At 38.5% G+C, this 23,711-nt stretch overlaps 1 protein-coding gene across 1 annotated transcript in view; it reads right to left on the reverse strand.

Moving 5' to 3' along the window:
• Nucleotides 1–212: 212 nt before the first annotated feature.
• The window catches only part of CNTNAP5 (contactin associated protein family member 5), an 819,371-nt gene continuing 795,872 nt past the window's right edge, over nucleotides 213–23,711 (reverse strand). The window contains exons 22-24 of the mRNA XM_064586403.1: nucleotides 11,786–12,004; nucleotides 10,074–10,145; nucleotides 213–7,501 (exon numbers count right to left, since the gene is read on the reverse strand). Of these exons, the coding sequence (XP_064442473.1) occupies nucleotides 7,308–7,501; nucleotides 10,074–10,145; nucleotides 11,786–12,004 (485 nt within the window). The 3' untranslated portion in view covers nucleotides 213–7,307. The remainder of the gene's footprint in view (nucleotides 7,502–10,073; nucleotides 10,146–11,785; nucleotides 12,005–23,711) is intronic.

Genomic DNA, 23,711 nt, shown 5'->3' on the forward strand with positions numbered 1-23,711 from the left:
TCAGCTGAGTGATGAGACAGCCCATGACAGCACTTTCAGGCCTGTTGAAATCAATAAACCCAGGGAGTGGGAGTTTCGTGTTTCTCCAGGAACACCATAGGTCATGTTGTCTGGGATTTAATGGTCTAAAGGATGAGAATGGGAGCTAAGGGATTAATTGTTTGACTCTTCATTAACCCAAGAAAACACAGCAAGACACATTTGGCTTCCACACAAAATCATACAAAATTCTCTCTTTATTAAATATACATTATTTACAGTTTAAGTCTTTCTTCTGTACAACAGTAACCATAGAAAACAAATAAATCTAAGGCTAACTTTTATTTTTCCCCATACAGTGTATTAAGACATGTTATGTGGTCTACAAAACTGACTTGGAATGAGGCAACATCACTGGGGATTCTGTCTTAAGAACAAAAAAGGTCCAAAGGAAAAGTTAGACTCTAGCACATCTACAAAAGTGGGTGACCTGTTTTGTGCTTTTGCCATAACAAAAATTCTGACACATAGTTTTCAGGGGGAGAGGTTATTTTGCATTTTATTGTTTATTTGTTAAAAATAATCTGCCCACTCCTTCTAATTCCTCAAAAAAGAGGGCCACTCCATGCCAGAGAGAGACTGATCTTCCAACTGAAATGGGCATGGTAATGCTCTGTCATAGTCCATGGGCCAAATCTGACCTATTGCCTGTTTTTTTAAATAAAGTTTTATTGGAACACAGCCATGCCTCTTTGTCCATGTATGGCCCACTTCCTGCTACAAGAGCAGAAGTAAGTATTTGCAACCAAGACTATCTGGTTTGCAAAGACTAAAGTATAGAACATCCAGGCTTTTAACAGAAAATGTTTGCTGACTCCTTACCTATTAAATCCTGGAGGCAGACTCTTGGTTTGCCCTTAGCCTGCACTTGTATTCCCAATGACAACCTGCACCCTTTTCGCCTCTTCCAGTTGACTGAGGGAAGTGACAGCCTAAGACAGCACAGGGTATCAGGAGGCCTGTAAACTACCAGCTTCAGAAGGAGAAAAGTCTTGGTGTTGGACCTCACTAATTGGAAAGTCCCTATTACACTATATAACTATCCTGCTTTAAAGCAAGGTTTGATATTTTTTGCATGAGTATTTAAGGCAGGGCAAGGTTATACAAGTTGACACTGCCATTCAAAAAGAAGAGACTAGTTAATATTTCATGTAAAACCTTCAGGGTGGGGTTGACTATAATGGACAAATATGACTAGGCAGATGCCTGTTAATATTATCCCTTAACGTTTCACTGAAAGTTTCTACTTATGGGCCTTCCAATGAGTCTGCAGGGAAATACAATGCTCCTCTTGCATGCCCAGAACCTTGTTCATATCCTCTGAGGCTACTGCTGGCATCTGAGGCATGCAAGAACATGATGCAAATGAAAATACCAGGATTTAATTACTGAAACACTTAGATTCGCCTTTGGTCATGGTCTAGTACTGCTCTCCCAATTTTATCCTGGTATTTTGAAAAATTTTCCCTGTGTCACTGGGAATGATTGAGAAAGCCAGTGTTCCCAAATAGTGTTAGATGGTGGGTCCCTGACAGTATTCACTGTTAGGGATGGAGAGTATCATATCTTTTTATAATGTGTCATGCCTATGGCAGGACCAATGAAGGGGAAAGAAGGACCACTAGACTGATTTCAGGACCTCAAGCCTTCCACACATGGGAGTTTTGATTCGAGATAGTGGATCTAAAGAGTTTTTTGACATTTTCTTTTCCTTAAAATTGTTTCTGGGTATTCAACCTGGGCAGGGTAGATCACTGTGGTGATAGCAACTAAAGCATCCTGAGAAAATCTGGATGAAATAAAAATAGTGAAAAAGAAAAAGATGTGGTTGGAGTAGGGCTGGGAAGGGTCAATAAAATGTCATGCAAAGGTAGGTAATGAATTCTTCATGCATACCCCATGATATTGCCTCTTTCCCTAATGTGTAAGACAATGATCCAAATGTATTGAAGGGACTCCTGAATAAGGAGCCAAGAAAGTGGGAAGAGCTGCTGCCACTGATCCATGGTGGGAGCAATGACCCTCCACACCTGAGGCAGTCACTGATTGTTGCCACAGATTCCCTCTTCCTCCTCAACCTGTTCTCGGCAGGTGTGGTCAAAACACCAACACCAGCTTTTGCCTTCATCCTCGTTCATGTCTGTTCAGCCACTTGTAGTCTATAAACATTACAAAAGACAGACAACTAGCTTACAAAGTACAATATTTCACTAAAAAAAAAATGTGCTTTTCTGTTCTTCCTCAGAGTACCTTAATGCAAAATAAGAGAAAAATCACTCAAACATAGCAAGAGTTCAATATTAAAACCTTATATGAAGGTTTCAAATAACTGCCAAGTCAAAAGGAAATTTGTCTATCCCTACTAAACAGATGTGTATATAGGATGTCCTGGAGAAAGCTTGACTGACAGCCCTATTTTACAAAGTCTTTGTGTGTCTGTTTACACTGTTTTTCCCTTTAAGGGGTTCAACTATTCAGGATTTGTGGGAGCAGAGATGAAAACTGGGGACACCCAAATCTACAAACTAGATGTTCACCAAGTAAGGGAATGGGTGAGGGGAAGGGAGGACAGATTGAGAAAGAACCGAGAACAGTATGTGAAAGAAATTCAATTACACTATGTGTCTTTTAAAGAAAACGTTTTCAAACTGCATGAGAGACATGAAATAGCACTCAGTTATCCTCCATGTATTCTGAAAGTTTGGAGTTTGCTTACACCTTCTTCCATTAACCACTTTTACATCTGCAGGAACAAGGAAACCTCTTTACTTACTACGTCCACTTGTGACCTGTAGGATAAATGAAACCTAAGTATGTCAAAACCTTTAGGTTAAAAAAAAAAATGAGTAGCAGAGCTACACACTGTCTCAAATTCCCCTTGGCAGGCTGGTGTTACAATGTGGATTTGATGGATTGCAGCTATGGGGGAATTCAAAGGAAGCCAGGGCGTTCGTGGACAAACTGTCAAGGCTTTTTATAAGAAAGATTTCAACAGCCTGATTTCTATTTCCTTGAATATCTTGGAGAAGACACTCTATTTTAGCCTCCCAGTGTGGCTCCTCTAAGTGAATGAGCTTCCTGCAGAGAAGATACAGGTGTGACTTTCAGGACTGGCAAAACTCACCCAAGGCACGGAGGTGAGACCTCACTTAGATGGACAACAACTTTTAGTCAGTTATTTACTTGAAGATACTTCATCTGGTTTTCAGAGATCATTCTAAATAGAGTCAAATGGTTTGTGGGGACAAAGAAGGGTTTTAGGAGGGGTGGAAGGATGGCAGAAATCTTAAGGGACATTCGGAAGAGCAAATGAGATGCAAGAGGTCATAAACACATGGCTTTGAAAGAACAGAACAAAGAGGAGGCAGGGAGTGGAAGTAGAGATTGCTGTCCCTACCCCATGGAGAGTCCCCAAGCCATCACTGTCAGGACTGACTGATGGGAAGGAGGGTTTTCAGAATCCCCCAACCTGAAATGAAGAAAGAATGGAGAGAATTGGGCTTCTTCCAAGGTACTTTACAGACAAGGATCATCTTTTCTTGCTGTTCCTAAAGAGTTAATCCATCTCCCTCTACAGAAAATAATATCTGGATAGATAGATATTTGCTTTGAGGAAGAGAAACAAAGCAGTTTATTGAAGGTGGAATATACAAGAAAACGTTATGAATATTTTCCATAAATTTATCTGTTTAAGTCTCTAGCTAAGGCTTTGCAAAAATGATTGTGCAGGACCTTTGCTCTACATTTTATAACACTTTTTGTGTACCCCTATTACAATAATATATACCTGCCCTGATAGACTTTAAGCTCCTCCAAGGGCAAGAACAAGGTATAATTTATATTTGTATAGCCCATGTCTATTGCAACCCTTGGTGTACTGAGCATCAGTAAATACTTCATGATGAATTAAGAAAGGGAACAATCTATTTCTTTTGTTCCAATCCTGCTCCTGCTACCTTGTGGTGGGCATGGGGCTAATAGAGGGTGGAAGTCAGGTTAGTATCTTCTCTGTTATTACTAAAGGGCATAGAAACTTTAAAAAAAAATCAGTCCCATATGAATAAATAAACTAAAATCTCCCATATGAAGTTGAGAGTGAATAGAAGAGGCTAAGCTATCCATAAATATATATCTAGAGAAGTGACAAATGTCTAATTCTCTAGATGAATTCTCATAGAGACCATGGCAGTCGAACCTATATGCACAATGAGTGATGCAGTGGGTGCTAAATATATTTTAGGGTAAGCAAATGTCCTGTTGTTCACATAAAAAGAAAGGCTTGTTTGGTGGGAATTGTATCAATAAAATATTCCCCTTAGAATGTGAAATTGCACAGTGCTTTTGGTTTTGCTGTAAAGTGACCACACTCCATAAAATCTGTTTGTAATCAGCAGTTACCAATGACTGAGGGTTACAGTGGAGGACTATGGTGGTCCAGATGGCAGAGCATGTCAGGAACCTTGACTACTCTTACCCAGTGGTTAAGGAGGGGTTAGAATGTTTTCAACGACTATTTGTTTTAGATTATAATCGCTCAAAGATCCAAACACTCACACAATTGAACAATTGCACAAAACTACATGGATTTGGTACCACTGAGGAAAGACAGGCAGAGTTAGCACTTATTATTGAGTGAAAATTGTGTTTTGCTTTGGAGGGAGCAGCTTGCTTGTTTCCATATACATCTAATGAAAGTTAGTGTTCTGGGGTTATGAAATAATCCAACCCTGTAAATGTAATTCTGCTTTAGCCCTGAGACTCTACTTGTAAGAGTGATGTGCTGATTGCACTGTCTTGGCATCGGTTTCTGGGTCTGTGATGTCATTGTGTGTATGTATACATCGTCTACATACGCGGGGAGGCGAGCTGGTGGATTCTGCAGTGCAGATGTGGCAAGGATAGAGCTTCACAGAGTCTTCACCCTACAGAACTACCTATGAGCATATATAAGTAGATGGGGAAAGCAAATACTCTGAGTCGGCCTTTGCTAGTTCTCCATTTCTTCTGTCAGCACTATGTCAGCAAAATATAGTCCTCACTTTTCAGAGGCTTGAATAATGAGGGGTTCCAGTTTTATTACTCACACCTTCCTTTGCCTTTCCAATTCATTATTGGAGATGCTTCAGGCTAAAATCACTGCACTTCATGGTGATTTTTTTTATTTCAGGGGACAAAGGACTCTGTACCCAAGCAAAAGCCTGATTTATACAGCCTTTTTATGGAAATAGAAAATTCAAAAGTGAAAATTGGAAATAGGGGTGGATAGGACAGGATAAAACAATATTTAAAGATAGTTCCTCTTATTAGTGGATCATTCATCTTATTAAAAAAGCTGGAAGGGAAAAAAAAAAGATGCCCATGTTGGAATCACTTTAAATAAATTTACTAGAAAAATGATATAATGAAGTGATTAAGAATCCACAGAAAGTTTTAAGAAGAGAATATATACTTAGAACAACATCATAAAGTTGAGAAATATGATTACAAGCTGAATCCTTACCCATGTGCTCAGACACTGAAAGAAAAGCCTGAAATGGATTTGAAATGAGATGGAGCTAATGAGTTCCTCATTGGGAGCCTGGCCACACAGGGAAATGTTAAATAATCAGAGGCGATAGATGCTCTATGGACAAGATGGAATGTCTGCTAACTGTCAAGACTGGCAAACTGCGATGTGCTAATTGTTTCCCAAACCGAATCTGTCTTGTAAAGAGAATCGGCAAGTACTTTCCACATCTGTGGATCATTATATTGGCATTCCCAGCATTCTGGAGGATTGATATTATTTTCCCCTTCTCTTTTTCTCCAAGATGGCCCAGAGGCAAAAAGTTAGACCTATTGCCATAGCAAAAAATGATCAGGATTCTTACCACCACCTCGTGGATAAGTTCGAGATGCCTTCTTGAAGGAATGACTGTGTTTCTTTGAAGCTTAGTTATCAAGAGGGGCAAAGACCCTGAAACTTACTATCATCTTATCTTGCAGTCTATGCCTACAAAAAGATGTGTGTGGGGGCCATTATATACATAGGGTGTAGATGACTTGAAAATGTGATGTACTGTAGAACCTATGGTCTCCTCTGAAACTAAGCAGTGAGGGTTCGCTAGACAAACCACAATGCCCCATCAATCAGTGTACCCAGAATGTCACAGAGAATGGCTCCATGGACAGAGGAGGGTCATTGTGTCTGCCTTAAAACATGAAATCTGCATTCACTTTATTCACAAGATCTTTGGTGAATGGATGGAAGGAAAGAATCCTGCTTGGTATTTCTCTTCTTTCATGCAGTTTTTTAAAAATTATTATTTTGTTTTTGTTTGTTTTTAAAGCTCAGTTAAGATGGTTTAAGCTCTTTCATGGAACTAGGTACTATTTTAGACTTTTATTAGAATTTCTTTGTGCTGCAGTATATATATACCTCAGTATAATAATCCCAGGAATAACCTAGCTAACATTTCTTAAAAATTTGGAAGAGGCATTTTTGAAGTTATAGAACATCTACTTCCTAGCAGCTTTCTTTTTTACCTCCTAGTTTCAAGCTACTATTTTCCATGCTTCCCCTAGGTTTATGCTATTGTGTGCTGTTCTAAAGTGTCAGCCCCAGGAGAGAGTGGTAAGAAAGGAGCAAAGGAATAGCTCACTACTATCAGGGATTGTATATTTGAAATACTCAGGGGATAAGAGTCAAAGTGAAAAAGGGTGATGAGTTAGGGCAATGGGCATCCGATGGTAAGGAAAATCAACACAAAACAAACTTCTCTTATTCCTTTGAAAGTGCCACTGAAGCGAACCAGGCCTTTAGCATCTTCTTTCTTTACCCTGAGTTCCCTGGTAGGAATGAACTTGAGATGAAGGAGGATGTCAAGGATGAGTGTCATACGCCTAAATCACAGAGCTCAGGTTCAAAGTAAGCCCGAGGTTTAATGCAAGACAGAATGGCTGTGGAACTAAAAAGTGCATCTTACTTAGAAACTGGAAACACAGAACTAAATATGCACATGTGCACACATGTGTCTCTTCTTTGTCTAGAGGAGTAAAGTCAGTCTCTTAAGTGATCATTATCACCACAATAAGTTTGTCAGAAAGGAAGGCAGTGGCCATAGCTGCCTGGTCTTCCGGGCTGGATCAAGGGGATAGATGCTGTGGTTGATACAGGTATGTGCCAAAAATAATTGGCAAACAGATAGGAAAAGGAGAATGACCAAAATTAAAAGATAGGAGAAAAATTTAACAACCCGAAAGAGAATATTAGGTGACCCTGCAGTTTCTCAGATGAAATATTCCCGTTTACACTCGCTCACTGTGTTTTGCAAGTCAATGTCATTTCTAAAGGAACTGTCCAAATTTTCTGGGTATTCCTTCTTCATCTGGTTAGTGCGGTGTGACTGCTTATGCTGGTAAAGGAACCGGGTCATGATGCCGATGATAGAGAAGATGATGAATATCACCACCGCTATTACTCCTGTCGATAAAGAGGAAAGAAAGAGAGAAGGAAATCATCAAAGATCATACACTCAGAAGAGATGATTCAGTCTAGACAGGGAAGGCCATTGGGAGAAAGAAACAAAACAAAACAAAACAAACAGCAACAAACTCTGCTGCATGCCCAGAGCTGAAGACCAGCTGAAATGTGTTCAGTCTTCAGTTACTAAAAAACCTCCTCTTTCAGACTGGGCAGGAAGAAAACCAGTCTAAACTGGAGAATGCTATCATACGAATATGGGCTCAGACTGGCAAAGGATTTCTTAGTTATTTCTTCAAGACTTGATTTAAAGAATGTGACAGAATCATTTAATTAGCACATTTGTCATGTTCAATCATTTGTCATTTCTTGCAACTATTTTAGAACTACTTTAGCACCCTAGAAAACCATACTGAAGTATCCCAGACCTCAATACATGCTCTCCTGATGTAAATTCGTTTAGGGTATGTGTTCGCTTTGCTAAACATGTTTTGTTAATAAAGAAATGTTTGCCAAACATGTAGGGCATTCCTACACTGCTGTTCACTCTGCTAGGGATGGGACAGTTCAGAAACGGTATGCTTCTGTCGTTCAGAGATTCAGAGTCAACTGAAATAGCAGACTTCTTCCAGTTAGGTCAGATTTCTTCCTGATTTGACTGCATGTGATGTTTTACTGCAGCTACTGGGCAAGTTGCCCTCACTGACTCGAATGAAGGTCTTGTCCCTACCTTTGCCCGGAAGCCTCTAGGGATGCAAAGAGCAAAGTCAGCAAAAAGAGGGTGACAATGTAGAAACTGGTTACTTATAAAGAGAGAATGTTTCTATACACATAGGATTTTCAACATTAAAATATGAGAAGTATTTATGATATTCAAATATAAGTTTATTGCCAAGAAAGCATATATTCTGCTGTTTTTGTTTTTCTTTCTAAGTAGAATGGATAGTGATGAACTGTGTTTCTTTTACAAAGATAGTTTTGGACATCCTGCATTCTTATTTACATAAGCATGGGCATTTGAGAGTTAAATATATTTGCTGCACATTTTCCACTGCTTTGTATCAGAACTGGGGCCATGATTAAGACTGTTTACTTTCTTTTCTTTTTCTTTTTAATATTCAGAAACCACTATGCAGCATTTTCCCTGGCTATTTTAGAACAAGGCAGAATAAAACCACCTAAGTTAACAAACATGAATAAACTGGGTGGTAGTGAGTGACTCCCATGTTTGGCTGCAGCTTTATGAGATAAGATACAGAATCAGTTTCTACTCCTTTAGTACACAAACTGTTCAGAGTTGGAGGAGTTTTCCATAGGGGTTGGGATGCCTTTCCTGCTCTTAGAGATTCACAGAAGCATGTAACTGGGTGGGAAAATGTCAGCAGTAACAAGTCTTTTCTCCCCTTGACAAATACGAAATTGTAGGAAGAGAAACAGGCACTACATTATTTCCTATATTTTTTGGTGCCAAACAAAAATCAAGTTGGACTCTTTCCCCTGAAGCAGAAATTCAGGTCAGACGTTTTAAGAGCTTCCTTAAGGAAAGTTCATGGTTTTTGTTCCTCACAACTGCATTGTAATGGTGCACTTCTGTGCTCCCACAACCATTTGCACTTCCTCCCTCAAAACACCATTCACTAGTTCTGTTGTCGCTGCAGGTTCATTGTGGACAGCCTCCATGGCTTTCACCCATGTATCCCTATACTTAGCACAAGGCCTGACCTATAGCTGAGACTCATTAAATAGAAGTTAAATTAATGGATACTGCTGACTTTTAAAAGAACTCCATCTGGTGTGGATCAGTTAATCTAGCCTGCCAGAGGCAGCGATGGGGGGCACCTGCTAGGGCTATGGTTCTTGGATGGCAATGAATTCAGTCTCTCATGGGCATCTTACATTAAACAAGGTTTGGGAATCATTCTGTGTTGCAAGGCCCAGAAGGGAAAAAACAAGCTACTGGAGGCAGAAGCCAGGCTGAAGGAGGACCAAAAGGGGTGAGTGCAACAGGCAGTGAGAAAATGGAAAGACAGGGGAGGTAAGAGGGAGAGCTGAGCTCACAGCAGAGCAGACAAGATCTGTATCTGTAACCATATGTGCTGCTGGATTCAAAACTCCATTCCTGTGGGCTTCACTCTGCTCATTAGATCCAACCCAAATCACTTGGTGGAGAAAACTGACAGGACTGGGGCTTCACCCATCTGTCTGCCCCAACATGGCTTCTTCCCATATGTTTTATTGGTGTGCTTTGTTTGTACTTTAGGAAAACTGACAACTGGATGAGCTGAACAGGGTGCACACTGCCTGTCGCTAAGTAAGTGTTCCAGCTGTTGACTCAGTAGTCAGCTGTCTGATGGATCGGGGCAGAGTGCATCCATGGAGCTGTGGATGCTGGGGGAGAGGGCACCTTTGATCATACAGCACCCATGATTATTCATGAAAAGGCTCACAGTCTTGCAGATCATTGCGAGGTTCTGGATACTAGACGGCTATAATTAAGGAAGGAATCAAATAAATTTCTCCCAAGAACAGAATCATTTGTCCCCTCTGCTTTCAGCAACAAGGAATGATTTACCTCCAATGACGGCCGAGTCACTTCGAACGGCATTAGTGAGTGGTTCTCGCTCATCCGTCTTCCCAAAGGGATCTGCAAGGAGTAAAAAGACATGGCACTTCACTACTCACTCTTTATACAGGAAGGAGGTGTACAATATGGACTTGGGATGACACATCTGTGGGTTAGGCCAAGTACTCTCAAACAGTTGAGTTTGCATTTTTTTAGGAACCCGAACAAACATACACACAAAAAGTACACAACTTCCACCTCATAATTCTGTGACTATTAGCTTCTATGTCAGCTGTAAGGTAATGGGCTGAAACAGAAGATGGTAGAACCCACCCATATCTGCTTCCACCTACAGTTACCTCTTAGCCTAACCTAGAGGTCCCTCTGTGCTTTGTTGGACCCTCCCTCTTCATGACGATGGTCTCTTACCTCAAGCATGCATATGCTCTCTGCTTCAGAGGTTTCTTTAGCTGCACAAGGATTTGGAGTCCATTGACAGGGAAAGGCAAAAGTGCTGGAGGATTAATACCCCCAAGAAACCCTCACTGACAGAGAGAGGGATTTCACTACACATACATTAACATATATGGTAGAAGATAAAAGAACATCAAGTTTGAAGGCTCATAGACCTGGATTTGAATCTTGCTCTGCCACATGTTGGCCTGGTGACATTGAGCTAGATATATTTTTAAATAGCAAATCTGCAAATGTATTAAAAGGGGGTAATAGTACACATGGAATTTTTAGGACCTATGGCAACTGGCATCAGTATCCCTGTATCCTCAGGAAATACCTACAACATAAGTATTATTTTTCCCACTTCACAGATAAGGAAATTAGATCGAAGTTATTTAGTAACTTGTCTGGAGTTCTACAATTCATCCATGGCAGAATCAGAATTCAAATCAAGGCTAGTCAACTGCCACATTTTGTTTCCTTCTATTACACCTCACTGCTGCCAGGAAAACACCAAGCGTGGCGATGAGTAGGCAGCAGCAAAACTCAGTCCCCCTTCTTTCTTCATGATTAATAACTTACGTGACAGTTGATTACCACACTTGATTAAGACAAATCCCAGGGACATTTCAAGATACTCATGGTGATGGTGATTAAGGAAAGACAGAAAAGGTATTTTAGGGAGTAATAAAATAAGAGAAGATGTATGGGTGATAATGCTGTGGGCTTTCCTATTATTATGGAAGGCTGATTTTAATCACATGAATTATATTAGTTCAACAACCAGCCTGCCTCTCTCTGACCCTAAACTCTTCGATCCTCAGAGCGGTAGTCATTATATGTATATTAACATCCCCTGGTAATGCCTTCTCTAGTTTTGCCCTTACATTCTCCGCCTTCAACACCCATGTAAACCTCACTAGTTTATCATCCCTCTCTTCTTACTGGAAAAGGAAAGAAACCATGTGTATTAATTTTATGTAGGCAATATAACAAATTACCACTATATATATATATATATATATATATATATATATATATATATATATAAAATATGCATTGAGTTCTAACTACTCACCATATTAAAAGTAGGGTTATATTCAATACATATAAAATTCAACCATGAGGAACCAGTCATAATTCTTAACTACCTGTAATCATATAAAGTAAGGACTTAATACTGGCCTTTAACCTAGAAACTTCTTGAAATATCAGAAGTAGTGCTATCAAAAGAAGGCAATTTCCCTGGGTATTCTCCTGTGTACCTGGTGAAGAGTGCACTGTGGTCACTGCATTCACATCCACATCCATTATGGAGCCACAGCTTGATTCTGTCAGGGTCCCATGGACAGTCACAGGTGCAATGGTGGCATGACGTAGGGCTGCCTTCAGGGGTGCAACCTGGTTATACTGGACTGAAGACAAGCATCCAACAAAACCCAGGGTGTTGGCTTTGGCAACTTCAGAATCCAATCCAAGATGCTCTGCAACATGAAAGACACTCCTGCGTTTTTTGTTTGTTTGTTTTTCAAACTATGGTCTATATCCTCTTTAAATAATGTCTAAAATTAAAGAACTTACCTTATAATTCTTTGAGTAAGGGAATCCATCCCCTGTCTCTCTTTGTTTTCTCTTCCCAAATCTTAACCTCACACTATAAGCATCAATTTATCAACCACATATTATAGAGAACTCTTAGGGCCATCTCTGCTTTGAGATAACATTTCAAATTTCTAAATTCTCATTCATGCATTTTATGAACTGTAACAAAGACTTAATAAATCTGTTCTACACTATAGATGTTTTATAAAATTTATTTCAGTATCCCCATCACTATTTATCTGTGGATGCTGAGGATTAGTTCAAGCACACTACAGTGCTCATTACAATATTGCACTCAAAAATGTCACAAGGGGGGGAAAAATGAAAAGAGGCAAAGAAAACAGAAGTCAAAGTGGCCCTTCCAGAAGTTTCTCACATTTAGTGTTTTAAGTTGCCTGTATAAACTGACCATCTATTCAAGATTTTTACCTGCTTAGTTCTGTTCATGGTATTGATTGTGGAGCACTGATTTTCTGATAGCAATCTTCCAGAGTATCTTTGAGTCTTTGTAAAAGGTGAAGAGGCAATCATTTCTGATTCTCAGCAAGATCTAATGTCTTATTTTCTTTGAGATTTGAATTAAGATTATTCAGTAGCCCTTTTCTCTCTTTTAGCAAAGATCATTTGAACAAATTGCTAAGACACAATTACATAAAACTGCAATACACATGAATAGCTTCTTTTTTTTTCTTATAAGGTGTAAGAGTTTCAACCTACGTAGATGGTTCAAATAGTTATTTTATTATGATAATCTGTTTATTTTCTGGAAAAGGGCAAGGACTTTCCTCTCCACCCAGCAGAGATTATAATTTGTTTCAAATCCATAAATGGTCAAAGTGCCTCCATGTATCTCTAAGCGAGAATTATTTTGGCAGGAATGTAGAAAGAGATGTGATGAGAATATGGAAGAAAAAGAGAAATTAACATCCCCTGGTAATGCCTTCTCTAGTTTTGCCCTTACATTCTCTGCCTTCAACACCCATGTAAACCTCACTAGTTTATCATCCCTCTCTTCTTACTGGAAAAGGAAAGAAACCATGTGTATTAATTTTATGCAGGCAATATAACAAATTACCACAAATGTAAACAATTTAAATTAAACAATGTAACACAACACAAATTGATTGTCTTATAATTCTGTAGAAGCCTGACATGGGTTTTACTGGGCTAAAATCAAGCTGCTGGCAAGGCTGCATTTCTTCTAGAGGTTCTAGGGGATAATCCGTTTCCTTGCCTTTTCTAGCTCCCGTGAGCCACCCACATTCCTTGGCTTGTTGCCCCCTCCCCCATCTTCAAAGCCAGTTCTGTTACATGTCTTTGTGTCATTCCTCCACAGTACAGTACTGCTTCTAATTCTCTTCTGTTGCCTCCCTTTTTCACTTTAAAGACTCTTGTGAATACAGTGGGCTCAATCAAAGGTTCCAGGATAATCTCCCTATTTTAAAGCTAGCTGATTAGCAACATTAATTTCATCTGCAACCTTACTCCTCTGTGCCACTTAACCTAACATATTCACAGGTTCTGAGGATTAGGACTTGGGTATCTCTGTGGATCATTATTCTTCCTACCACTGCATGTCTGAAATTCCATGAGAATTTTCCAGGTAATGATGAAAATTCAACAGAGATGTAAAGTGACACTTCTTCAAAGGTAAAAGAACATTGGGGTGGGGGGAGGAAACTGCTTATTTCCAGATATTCCAATAAATACCCTACAGTAGTGGTACATATTTGTTACTCATTAAAGGATCACACGTATGTTTATTTCTTAATACGGCCTTCAAAAGACTGTCTCATAAGAGACTTTTTGAGCATTGTTATGCAACAGTCTCCCAGGCCAAAAAGCTTTCTTTAATGAAGACTGGGTACTCTTGCCAAATGGCACTAGACCTCACTGTACCCAGCTATAATTCCAAATGCACATTCACTACTGATTGGTAATTCTCAAGGGGTAAAGTTGGAGATCAAAGCATTTAGAAGAAGAGGCAGAAGACAGGAGAAGAAAAGCAGAAACTGGCATGAAGTTTTCGCATTGTAGGATTTCAAAGCAGTGGAAAGTGACATGTCACTGTCACTATTCCTTAAGGGTCTAAGTCAAAAGTGCCAGATCTCATTCCCAAAACGCAGTTAGAAAGAAGCCTATATCAGGGCCAAGGTCCTTGGAGGACATCACTATAGTGACTATTAGGAATACAAGCTCTAGGAGCAAGAAAAAGCACATGGATAAATTAGGGAAAACACAGAAAATGACATTCTCTCCTTGAAGAGATATTTTGAATAAAGTCTTATGTCTAGGAAAGTGAATTTATTCTAGATGTATAATAAAGATGGAAACCTGGGGATGTTTCTGAGAAGAAATGAAGAGACAAGAATCCCTGTTAGGAGAAAGTACTCGCAGTATGAGGCCTGATATAGTGATTTCTCAGATCTTTACATCTATGGAGAGGCAATAAATAAATAAATAAATAGATAAATAAATAAATAGATAAATAAATAAATAAATAAAATATTAGGATGACTCCAAATTATTTTTCTTTCTTATAACCTTGTTAACTAATATGTGGTAGGGAGTAATCATCTGCTAAAAGAAATTTAAAAGCTGCAAATACTTAATAGTCCCCATCTATTAAGTACCTATTATATAACTATGCAATAATTGTTTTTAAAGTATTATTTCTTTTTCCCTCAAATGCTCTTTCAGATATTTGTTAATATCATCCAAAATTTACAGAGGAAGACACTGACACTCAGAAAAGTTAAAAGATTGAAAAAAGGTATAGTAAAGTTGAGGCTCAACTAAAGTTGAAGTTATAACTTGAAATGCCAAACTTATTGGTTTGTTTGTTTGTTTGTTTAACTCTGTCTGTTCAATTAACCTCCCTCTGCTAGATACAGCTTGTTTGAATTCCAGCTCCACCACTTTCTGTGGATTATTAAGTAAATTAAACTTTCTGGGATTTAGTTTCTAAAACCAGAAAATGGAGATAGCAATGCTAACTTGTGGTTGTTGTCAATTCATTTTTTTTCTTTAAGATTTATTTATTTATATTAGAGAGAGAGAGCTCAAGTGGGTGGAGAGGCAGAACGAGAGGAAGAGAGAGAGAAGCTGACTCCCCTCTGAGTGCACAGCCTTGTGCTGGGCTTGATTTCATGACCCTGAGATCATGACCTGAGCTGAAACCAAGATTCAGATGCTTAACTGACTGAGCCACCCAGACACCCCTAATTCCTTTTATTTTTAACTGAAACTGAGTTGACATACACTAGTATAGTAGTTTCAGGTATATAACATAGTGAATTGACAATTATATATGTATATTACAGAATACTCACCATAAGTGTAGTTATCATATGTCACATGTTAGTACAATATTATTGACTACATTCTCTATGCTGCACTTTTCAGCCCTATGACTTCTTTATTTTATAATTGGAATTTTGTGCCGCTTAACCCCCTTCACCTATTTTACCCATCTCCCCACTTCCTTTTCCTCTGGCAGCCACCAATTTGTTTTCTGTATCTATGGGTCTGATTTAGTTTTATTTCTTTGTCTGTTCATTTGTTTTGTTTTTTAGATTCCACATGTAAATAAAGTCATATGTTATTTGTCTTTCTCTGTCTGACTTATTTCACTTAGCATATGACTATTTAGATCCATCCATCTTGCTATACATGGCAAGGTCTCATTCTTTTTATGGCTGAGTATTATTCTATTTTATATATATATGTATACCACATCTTTTTTATCCATTCATCTGTCCATGGATATTTGGGTTGCTTCCATATCTTGGCTATGATAAATGCTGCTGTAAAAAGAAAACAAAAACAAACAAACAAACAAAACTTGACTTGCTATATTAATTTGGAAACACTCATCTCTTCAAAGCGAAGTTACAACCCTGTATTAAAGGAAGTGGATTCTTTTAGCCACAGAATGTACAACACCTCACATGATCTTAACTATTTGACTCTAAGAGTGTAGTCGAGCCAATCCAGGCTAATTTTAGGCAGGAAGTTTATTCTGTGGAAGAAAAGATCAGCAATTTTCCAAAATAGACATGGCTCTAGGATGTAACATGATGTTTGCTCTATGGCAAAAGCCAATTATGAATTTTGAATCCTAAAGTGTCAAAATACAAGCCATGTAGCCCCATACAACCTGAGCTTATAAGAGTAAAGTGTTGTACCAACATAAAATATAAATAAAGGAAGCTGATATTAATGGAATGTATAAAGAGTATATACAAGTAAAGAGTTTTTCCCTCAAGAGTTCATTGTGGCTTTCACGTAAGAGAAGAGTAGTCTGAAAATGTAACTACCAGGAGTGTTGAAAGGCTAAGAACTGTAGTCCACAGATAAAGCTTTTAATCCTTAAAGGGGACTGTTAAACAGTAGTAAAAAAAAAAAAAATACTTGGCATTTACTTAATGCTTTATAATTTTCATGGTATGTTCATTTTGTATATCTTATGTAAATATTCATCCTTGCGAACTGACAAAGGGTGAGTTAGTTATATCCAATTACCAGTTATTAAAACTAAGACATAAGATCAATAAATTGTTTACAGCAAATTTAATCAGTCCATGGCCAACCCAGGCCTGAGACCTAGGTCTCTTGGACCTTATTGTCCATTTTTTCCCCTATTACATCAGATTTAACACCTTTCTGTAGGTATTGGTTGTTAACATGAAAAGAAACCTCACCTCTATAGCTCACTTACAGCCATTCACTGCCTAGAAGGCCTCTCTGTCCCCTAACTACCTGGATAACATCTGCTCCTTTGCTGTAAAACTTACATCTATTTATTGGCCACCTATGGCAGCCATGTTCTGTCTGAGACAGTGGACTTAACAATTGTTAGCATGCAGACATTTCCCTATCTCTGTGAGTTTTCAGTTACTTTGAAGGATTAATTTAACAGACCCCCAAAGGTTTCAGGCAGTAAGTCTTACAGTAGGGGCAGATTTACTGTGGCTATGGGAGCACAGAAAAGACCCTGAACACCGTCTAGCTAGGACAGTGGAGATCAAACTGAGTTTGCAAAAGAATTTCCAGCAAAATGTATGAAAATGCCTTTTTTTCTGGATCTCTAATCAATCAGTAGCTTGGTCTGGTGTGGAGGTACCCAAGAATTTGCATGTTTAAAGCACATTCTTAGACACATATGATATGGATGTTTCATGGACAACACTGAGAAACACTGATTTAGGAAAGATGGCTTGGAATAAATGTATTTAAATAAATGCTTAGTGATGAATACACAGTAATCATGAATGAATGGGTGGGCAGAGTGTTCCAGTAAAGCCTGTATACGGCCTATGATGAGAAAGTCTGGCACATTTAAAACACTGAAAAATCAAGTTAACTCTGCCTTAAATTAAAGCACAAGATGATGTTAGAAAGATAGGCCGGAGCCAGAAAGAGGCATTTTGCTTACTTCTATGACCTTATTTATTTCACGATATTGTTTACAAGACTGTCCCCTGACAAGATTGGAAGCTTCCTGCTTTCAGGAGCGCTGTCCTTTTCAGATTTCCATCCTCATTAACTAGGACACAGTGTCCAACACACAGACTGTGTATTTAGAAAACACTAAAAGGAATTAACGAATGAAAAAAATAAATGTTTTCTAATATGAGCAGTAACACAGCCTAATCAGATATATTTACATACATTTCAAACTTCTTCATTCTGGCCATTGATCAGCATATAGCTTCTTTACTTTCACATTCACACTCAGGGCATGTTATGTGGAACTCTCTTTGATTAGGCTGACCAAGTTCATTAATATTTTGTACAGCTCTGCCAAGAGTGCACATGGAATATCCTCCTTATTATTTCAACACCTTGTTACCTAGAGATAAATGTACTGTTCTTATGGAGTCTGAGTGGCCATGTACATTTGGTTGCTATATGTCATCATGTCTGTCCTCTTCATAATGACCCCTTAGACTTTAAGAGTCAGGTCGTGTGCATTTGTTCTTCACATGACTGAGGAAGCATCTCCCAAACACTGCATGACAGCCTCCTTGTCTTCACTCTCAGCCTGAAAGTCCCTTTGTCAGTGAGCACTTCTTTAGACACCTTGCCAAGAAGCACATGTCCCCTTCTCTTCCTCTTAGTCTCTAGCACTGAAACCAGATGATTTCCTTATTAATTTATTTCCTCAAACTTTGTAATTCTGTGTGTGTTTATTGGTTTAGCTTTTATGCACCACACTGAGTAAAAATACATACATACATAAATACATACATACATACATATGCTAATGATACAAGAAGACTAAAATTAACCAGGCCAGTTCAGTAAACAAAAGTTCTACCACTTAAAAATTCATTATTTGAACTGAACAACTCAGTAGCTGAACTATATTTTTCATTTTTAAATTGGGTCGCTTAGTTATGTGCCTAATGCAAATGCACCTCTATGGATGAGGATAGTGACTACTGAATCAGTAAAACCTTAGTAACAATATCCAAATTTAAAAATTCTAGATCTCATACCCCTAATGCCAATTCTGCTTGTTTTCCAAATAAAAATCAATTTTCTGACTTTAAGACTGGGATTTTCAAGCTGATGTATAAATCCATTCTTTGGGATTCAAAGAAACAGAAATAATTCCTCCTAGGGTACTAATTATTTGATGTGGGGTCAGAACCAAACTCACATGTATTAAATTATACCTAGGTCATTTATTCTGTTAAAGGAAATGAGCAAAACTGGGGTCCTGCATGTTCTAACAGAAAATCTTTTAACAGAGTCTCAAAAATAATCTATAGAAATATATTCTACTCTGATATGATGGAATTGCTAGTTGTGGAGTTAAAAGCACCAAGAAGAGTAAAAGCCATTGTGAGCATCTTTAGTGCTTTGATGTTTTTTTTTTTTCTTTCTTTCTTTCTTTCTTTCTTTCTTTCTTTCTTTCTTTCTTTCTTTTTTTTTTTTTTTTTTTGTTTACAGATTTAAATGAGGCAAAGAGAGTTCTGGGCATGGAAGGTGAGTGCTCCTCCTCTGTGGCTGTCTCAGCTTCAGGCTGGAGCAAGGTGGCTCTGCAGTTTCAGGCATCAACCATCACCCACATCCAGATCCAGCAAAGTCTAAGTGGGGGAAATAAAGGCTGCCTCATCCCTCATCCTGTGTTTCTTTTTAAGAATGGAGAATCCTGGGGCATCTGGGTGGCGAAGTTGGTTACGCACTGGACTCTTGGTTTAGACACTTGGTGGAGGCTCAGGTCATTATCTCAGGGTCGTGACGTCAAGCCCTGTATGGGGCTCCATGCTCAGTGCAGAGTCCACTTAAGTTTCTCCCTTCCTCTCTCTCTGCCCCTCGCTCCCATGCACATGCTCTCTCTCTTTCTCTCTCTAAAATAAATAAACACATCTTTAAAAAAAAAATGAAGACGACTTTCTCAGAAACACATGTACTCCACTACCCTGCAGACTTCCTCTAATTGGCCAGATTGTGTCACGTGCTCATGCCTACTCCAATCTCTGGCAGTGAAAATGGACCACAGTCATTTGTTTGGACCAGAAGTTCTTAAGACCTGTTTTTGGTCTCAAGAACCATTTCTACTCATAAAAATTCAGAAGAGATTTTTGGATATCTATATCCTTTTTGTATCTATCAATAACCCCTGTATTAGAAATGAAAACTGAGGAAATTTGAAAACAAGAACCCACAGCACACATTCTATTAGCTGTCTGAGTAGAGATAATCATCACACAGCTTGTAGCCCCTGAAAAACACGATTCTACATGTGTGAGAGAACATAACAAAGACATACAATGTCTAATATGAAAATGAAGATAATTTTAATATTGTGAATTCTTGAAAGGGTCCCAGGATCCCCCCAAGCCCCACCCCCAAAGATCCCTGGACCAAACTTTGAAAACCACTGCTTCAGACCAATTAGGAGGCATCCTCCAGGATTGTAGATGGAGGAAAACTTTCTAGGAGCACATGACTTCATGGAAGAGCATGAATGCTTGAATAAAATTGGAATTTTGTTGGGAAGGGAGAATGAAGTCAAAATGGATGGTGAGTAGGCAACCAATACTGTGAGTTGCATACACACAAACCAATCTCTGGAAATCAAGCAAGAGACATACATACACACACACACACACACACATATACATATATACATAAGAACCCATCTAAATAACATTAAATAAATAACTCATTACAGCAAACAAAAGTTCTACCTTTTAAAAATCCTACCTCCCCCCGCACATTCAGTTTAAAAGGCAGTTATTTTTGATAAGCTATTTATTGACCTTTTATAAAGATCTTGATGTCTAGGTTGAATGACCTAAATTTGGCTGCTCTAAATAAGGAAAAACAGAGCTATTCTTTAGGGACTGAATGGCGATCAGCCATAAGCAAAGTTGCCCCATTGGTGATGATTATATTTGATGTTGTCTTTTTTTTTTTTTTTTGTGCCAATTATCTTCTATTCTGGTGTGAACCTGTATCACATACCTCATCACACTAGACACTATTATATGCCTATGTCATTCAGGACAACCTTTGAAATACTGCTCCATAATAATACTGGGGGTATTAATTATTGAGCATCTATCAGATTAAATGGTAAAGCATCATACAGACAAATGGCGCACATTAGCTTTAAAAGTTGGAAGAAACAGAGTAGTGCAGAATTATACCTTCTCTGTAATGAGGAAAATAAATTCATAGGGATTCAAAGTCACTCTAGCTGGAATTCCTGACTCTTCCATTACATTTTTCCTCTTGTGTGTTATATTATCCCTTTGAACCCACACACCAGAGCTTAATAACTAAGCCCCCAGCATAGTTTGCTTAGTTTACAAAATGGTTTATCTTGTAATTTTAGACAATGAATTAGTGTACTATAGATATATTGTGGTACGGTGAGGCTACAGAAAACCTCTATAAGGAGGAGCCATTTTCAGGGCTACTGGGCCAAGGGCTGGGCTTGGGGCTGAGGAGAGCAGTACCTTAGGGACAGAGGCCACTGCAGGCCTGAACTCTGTGTCCTGTGGCTGTGTGTCCATAGGAGTGACTGGATTGGCATGGTACAAGGGCCTGGCACCTGAACTTTACGGGAAACCAACACCATCTATGCTTTCTTAGGATCTTGTGGGGGAGGGAGGAAGTATTTGCCTTTGTATCTCTAGAATATCACCCAATATGCAGTTGATGACTTTTTATATTAAATAAGTCACATGCATTAAAATAACATTTGTGACATAATAACCATGAAGAACGCATTTTATTTCTCTAGGCCTCAGTTTCCTGATAGGTGAAATTGAGCTTATCATGTTATATATTTTGATGTTTTGGTTTTCAAGACCTATGGTGTGGTAGAGAATAATAGTCCCCTGAAGAAGTCCACATCCTAATCCTCAGAACCTTGAATATGTCAGTTTATGTGGGAAGAGGGACTTTGCTGGTATCATTAAGTTAAGGGTCTTGAGATGCAAAGATTGTTCTAGATTATCCAGGTAAACCTAGTGTAATCACAAAGGTCCATATAAGAGTGAGGTAAGAAGGTCAAAGGCAGTAGCAAGAGATGTGATAAGAGAAGCAAGAAGTTTAAACAATTTGAGGTAAGTTCTATAAGCCAAAGAATGCAAGTGACGCTATAAGGAAAAGGCAAAGGAAAGAGATTCACTCCTGAAGCCCCCAAAAGGAACACAGCCCTGTTTAATTTTACCCTTATAAGGCTTATTTAACACTTCACACCTCCAGAAATATATGACAAATTTATGTTGTTGTAAGCCACCAGGTTCGTGGTAATTTGTTACAGCAGCAAGAGGAAATAATGCACATAGGGACATTCTTTGTGACTGTTAAAGTGGTTCTGTTTCTGTTTTTAAAACATACTTAGATACTAGTATTTTAGTGGCTCTATAACAATGGTAATTTTCTCATTTAAATATTTCTATTCAATAAAGTTGGTGATTACAAAGTCTCCACTTTGGTATGGCTCCAATATGCACACATTTCAATTATCACAAGGTAAATAACACCAGTCCCCAAACGACATAGTTCAACTTTCAGTGACCATAGTGGACTAACTGGGAATAATTACAAAAAGTACAAATTCTCCTGCTAGCTCTTCAGTCAACAAACAAGTATGTAAATTACAGATGCTTAGCATAATTAGTGACCAATCACATCATATCTTTCGAAGTCTACATGTGATCGGTCACTGGGCCATCTGTTATTCATTTCCCACACAGACAGCAAAGCACAGAGTTGTGTCACTTCTTCACCTCTCAATGATAAGTCCAGGTGACATTTTCTAAAAATAGATAACCAAAAAGGGGAATTGGTCAATAAAGATGAATGTACAGCAAAGAAAAAAAAAAAATTACACCGAAAGTTAAATTCAAATATAAAGGGATTTATACAAAGAAATAGCTGACCATGAAAATGCTGACACGCACTGTTCAACAGACTCTAGATCTGCACCCATAGGAAATTAGTGAAGGTGATATAAATCAATACAAATGAAGAAGTGGGTTTGTGACAAAAAGAATGACAATGTCCCAGGGGAAGCGGTACCGGCAGAAATCTTCACATTAAAGGAACTCTCCAAGACCGTTCATGACATTGAAAGCACAAAGGATAAAATGCTAAAAGCTAATCCAAATATAGGGGTCTGACAGTTCACCACGGCATAGAAAGGATATTCCCTCCCTATTTGCCATTCAAGAAGAAGGCAAGCACTGCAAAAACTACTCTTTTTACATTTCTTTTACAAACAAACACACTAATTCTCAATATATCTAATATTTTAGGTGACTGTGTACTAAACAAATATAAGTTTTACTATTTTTTTCATTTCCCTAAGAGAGCTTTTAATACTATGGAAAAAAATAAAGGTCATAGAGCTATCAAATTTTTCCTCATGAATTATTAAAAACTTTGTCCTAGGTGCAGTGCGTGTGATCACTTTTACTGTTCTGCAGTACTGTGTGAAACAAGGACTGCCTGTATCATATTCATCATGAGACGATGACTTAGGGGGCACCTAGGTGGCTCAGTCGGTAAAGCATCTGCCTTCGGCTCAGGTCATGATCCCAGGGTCCTATGATCGAGCCCAGCATCAGACTCCCTGCTCAGTGGAGAGCCTGCTTTTCTCTCTCCTCCCTACTCATGTTCTCTCTTTTGCTATCTTTTCACTATTTCTGTCTTTCTCTCTCTCTCAAATAAATAAATAAAATCTTAAAAAGAGATGACTTAATACCAAATGCTATTTTAAGTGTCCTATGACACTTCAATCATACATCATTTGTGCTATTACTCCCATTTTAAAGGTTAGGAAATGGAGACAAAAAAAAAAAAAAAAAAGAAGAAGAAGAAGAAGTTAAACAATATGCCCAAAGCTGACATTTGAACCCAACCTGTGTAAACTCGGTCCCAGACTGCAGGTCATGACATTGCCTTCCTCTCTCACACTGCAACATTCATAGGGCTTCAGGCATGTACTAGGCTTTGTGCTCCTCAAGCTAAATGAGCCTCTCTGTTGTGATGATCACATCACAACAATCTTGTAGAATAGGATCTATGCTACAGAATAAAGGAATTCAGACTTAGAGA

Source organism: Mirounga angustirostris, unplaced genomic scaffold, assembly GCF_029215605.1.
Source record: "Mirounga angustirostris isolate CCGP_5_RB_7025 unplaced genomic scaffold, mMirAng1.0.hap1 SCAF_3, whole genome shotgun sequence".
Classification (NCBI taxonomy): domain Eukaryota; kingdom Metazoa; phylum Chordata; class Mammalia; order Carnivora; family Phocidae; genus Mirounga; species Mirounga angustirostris.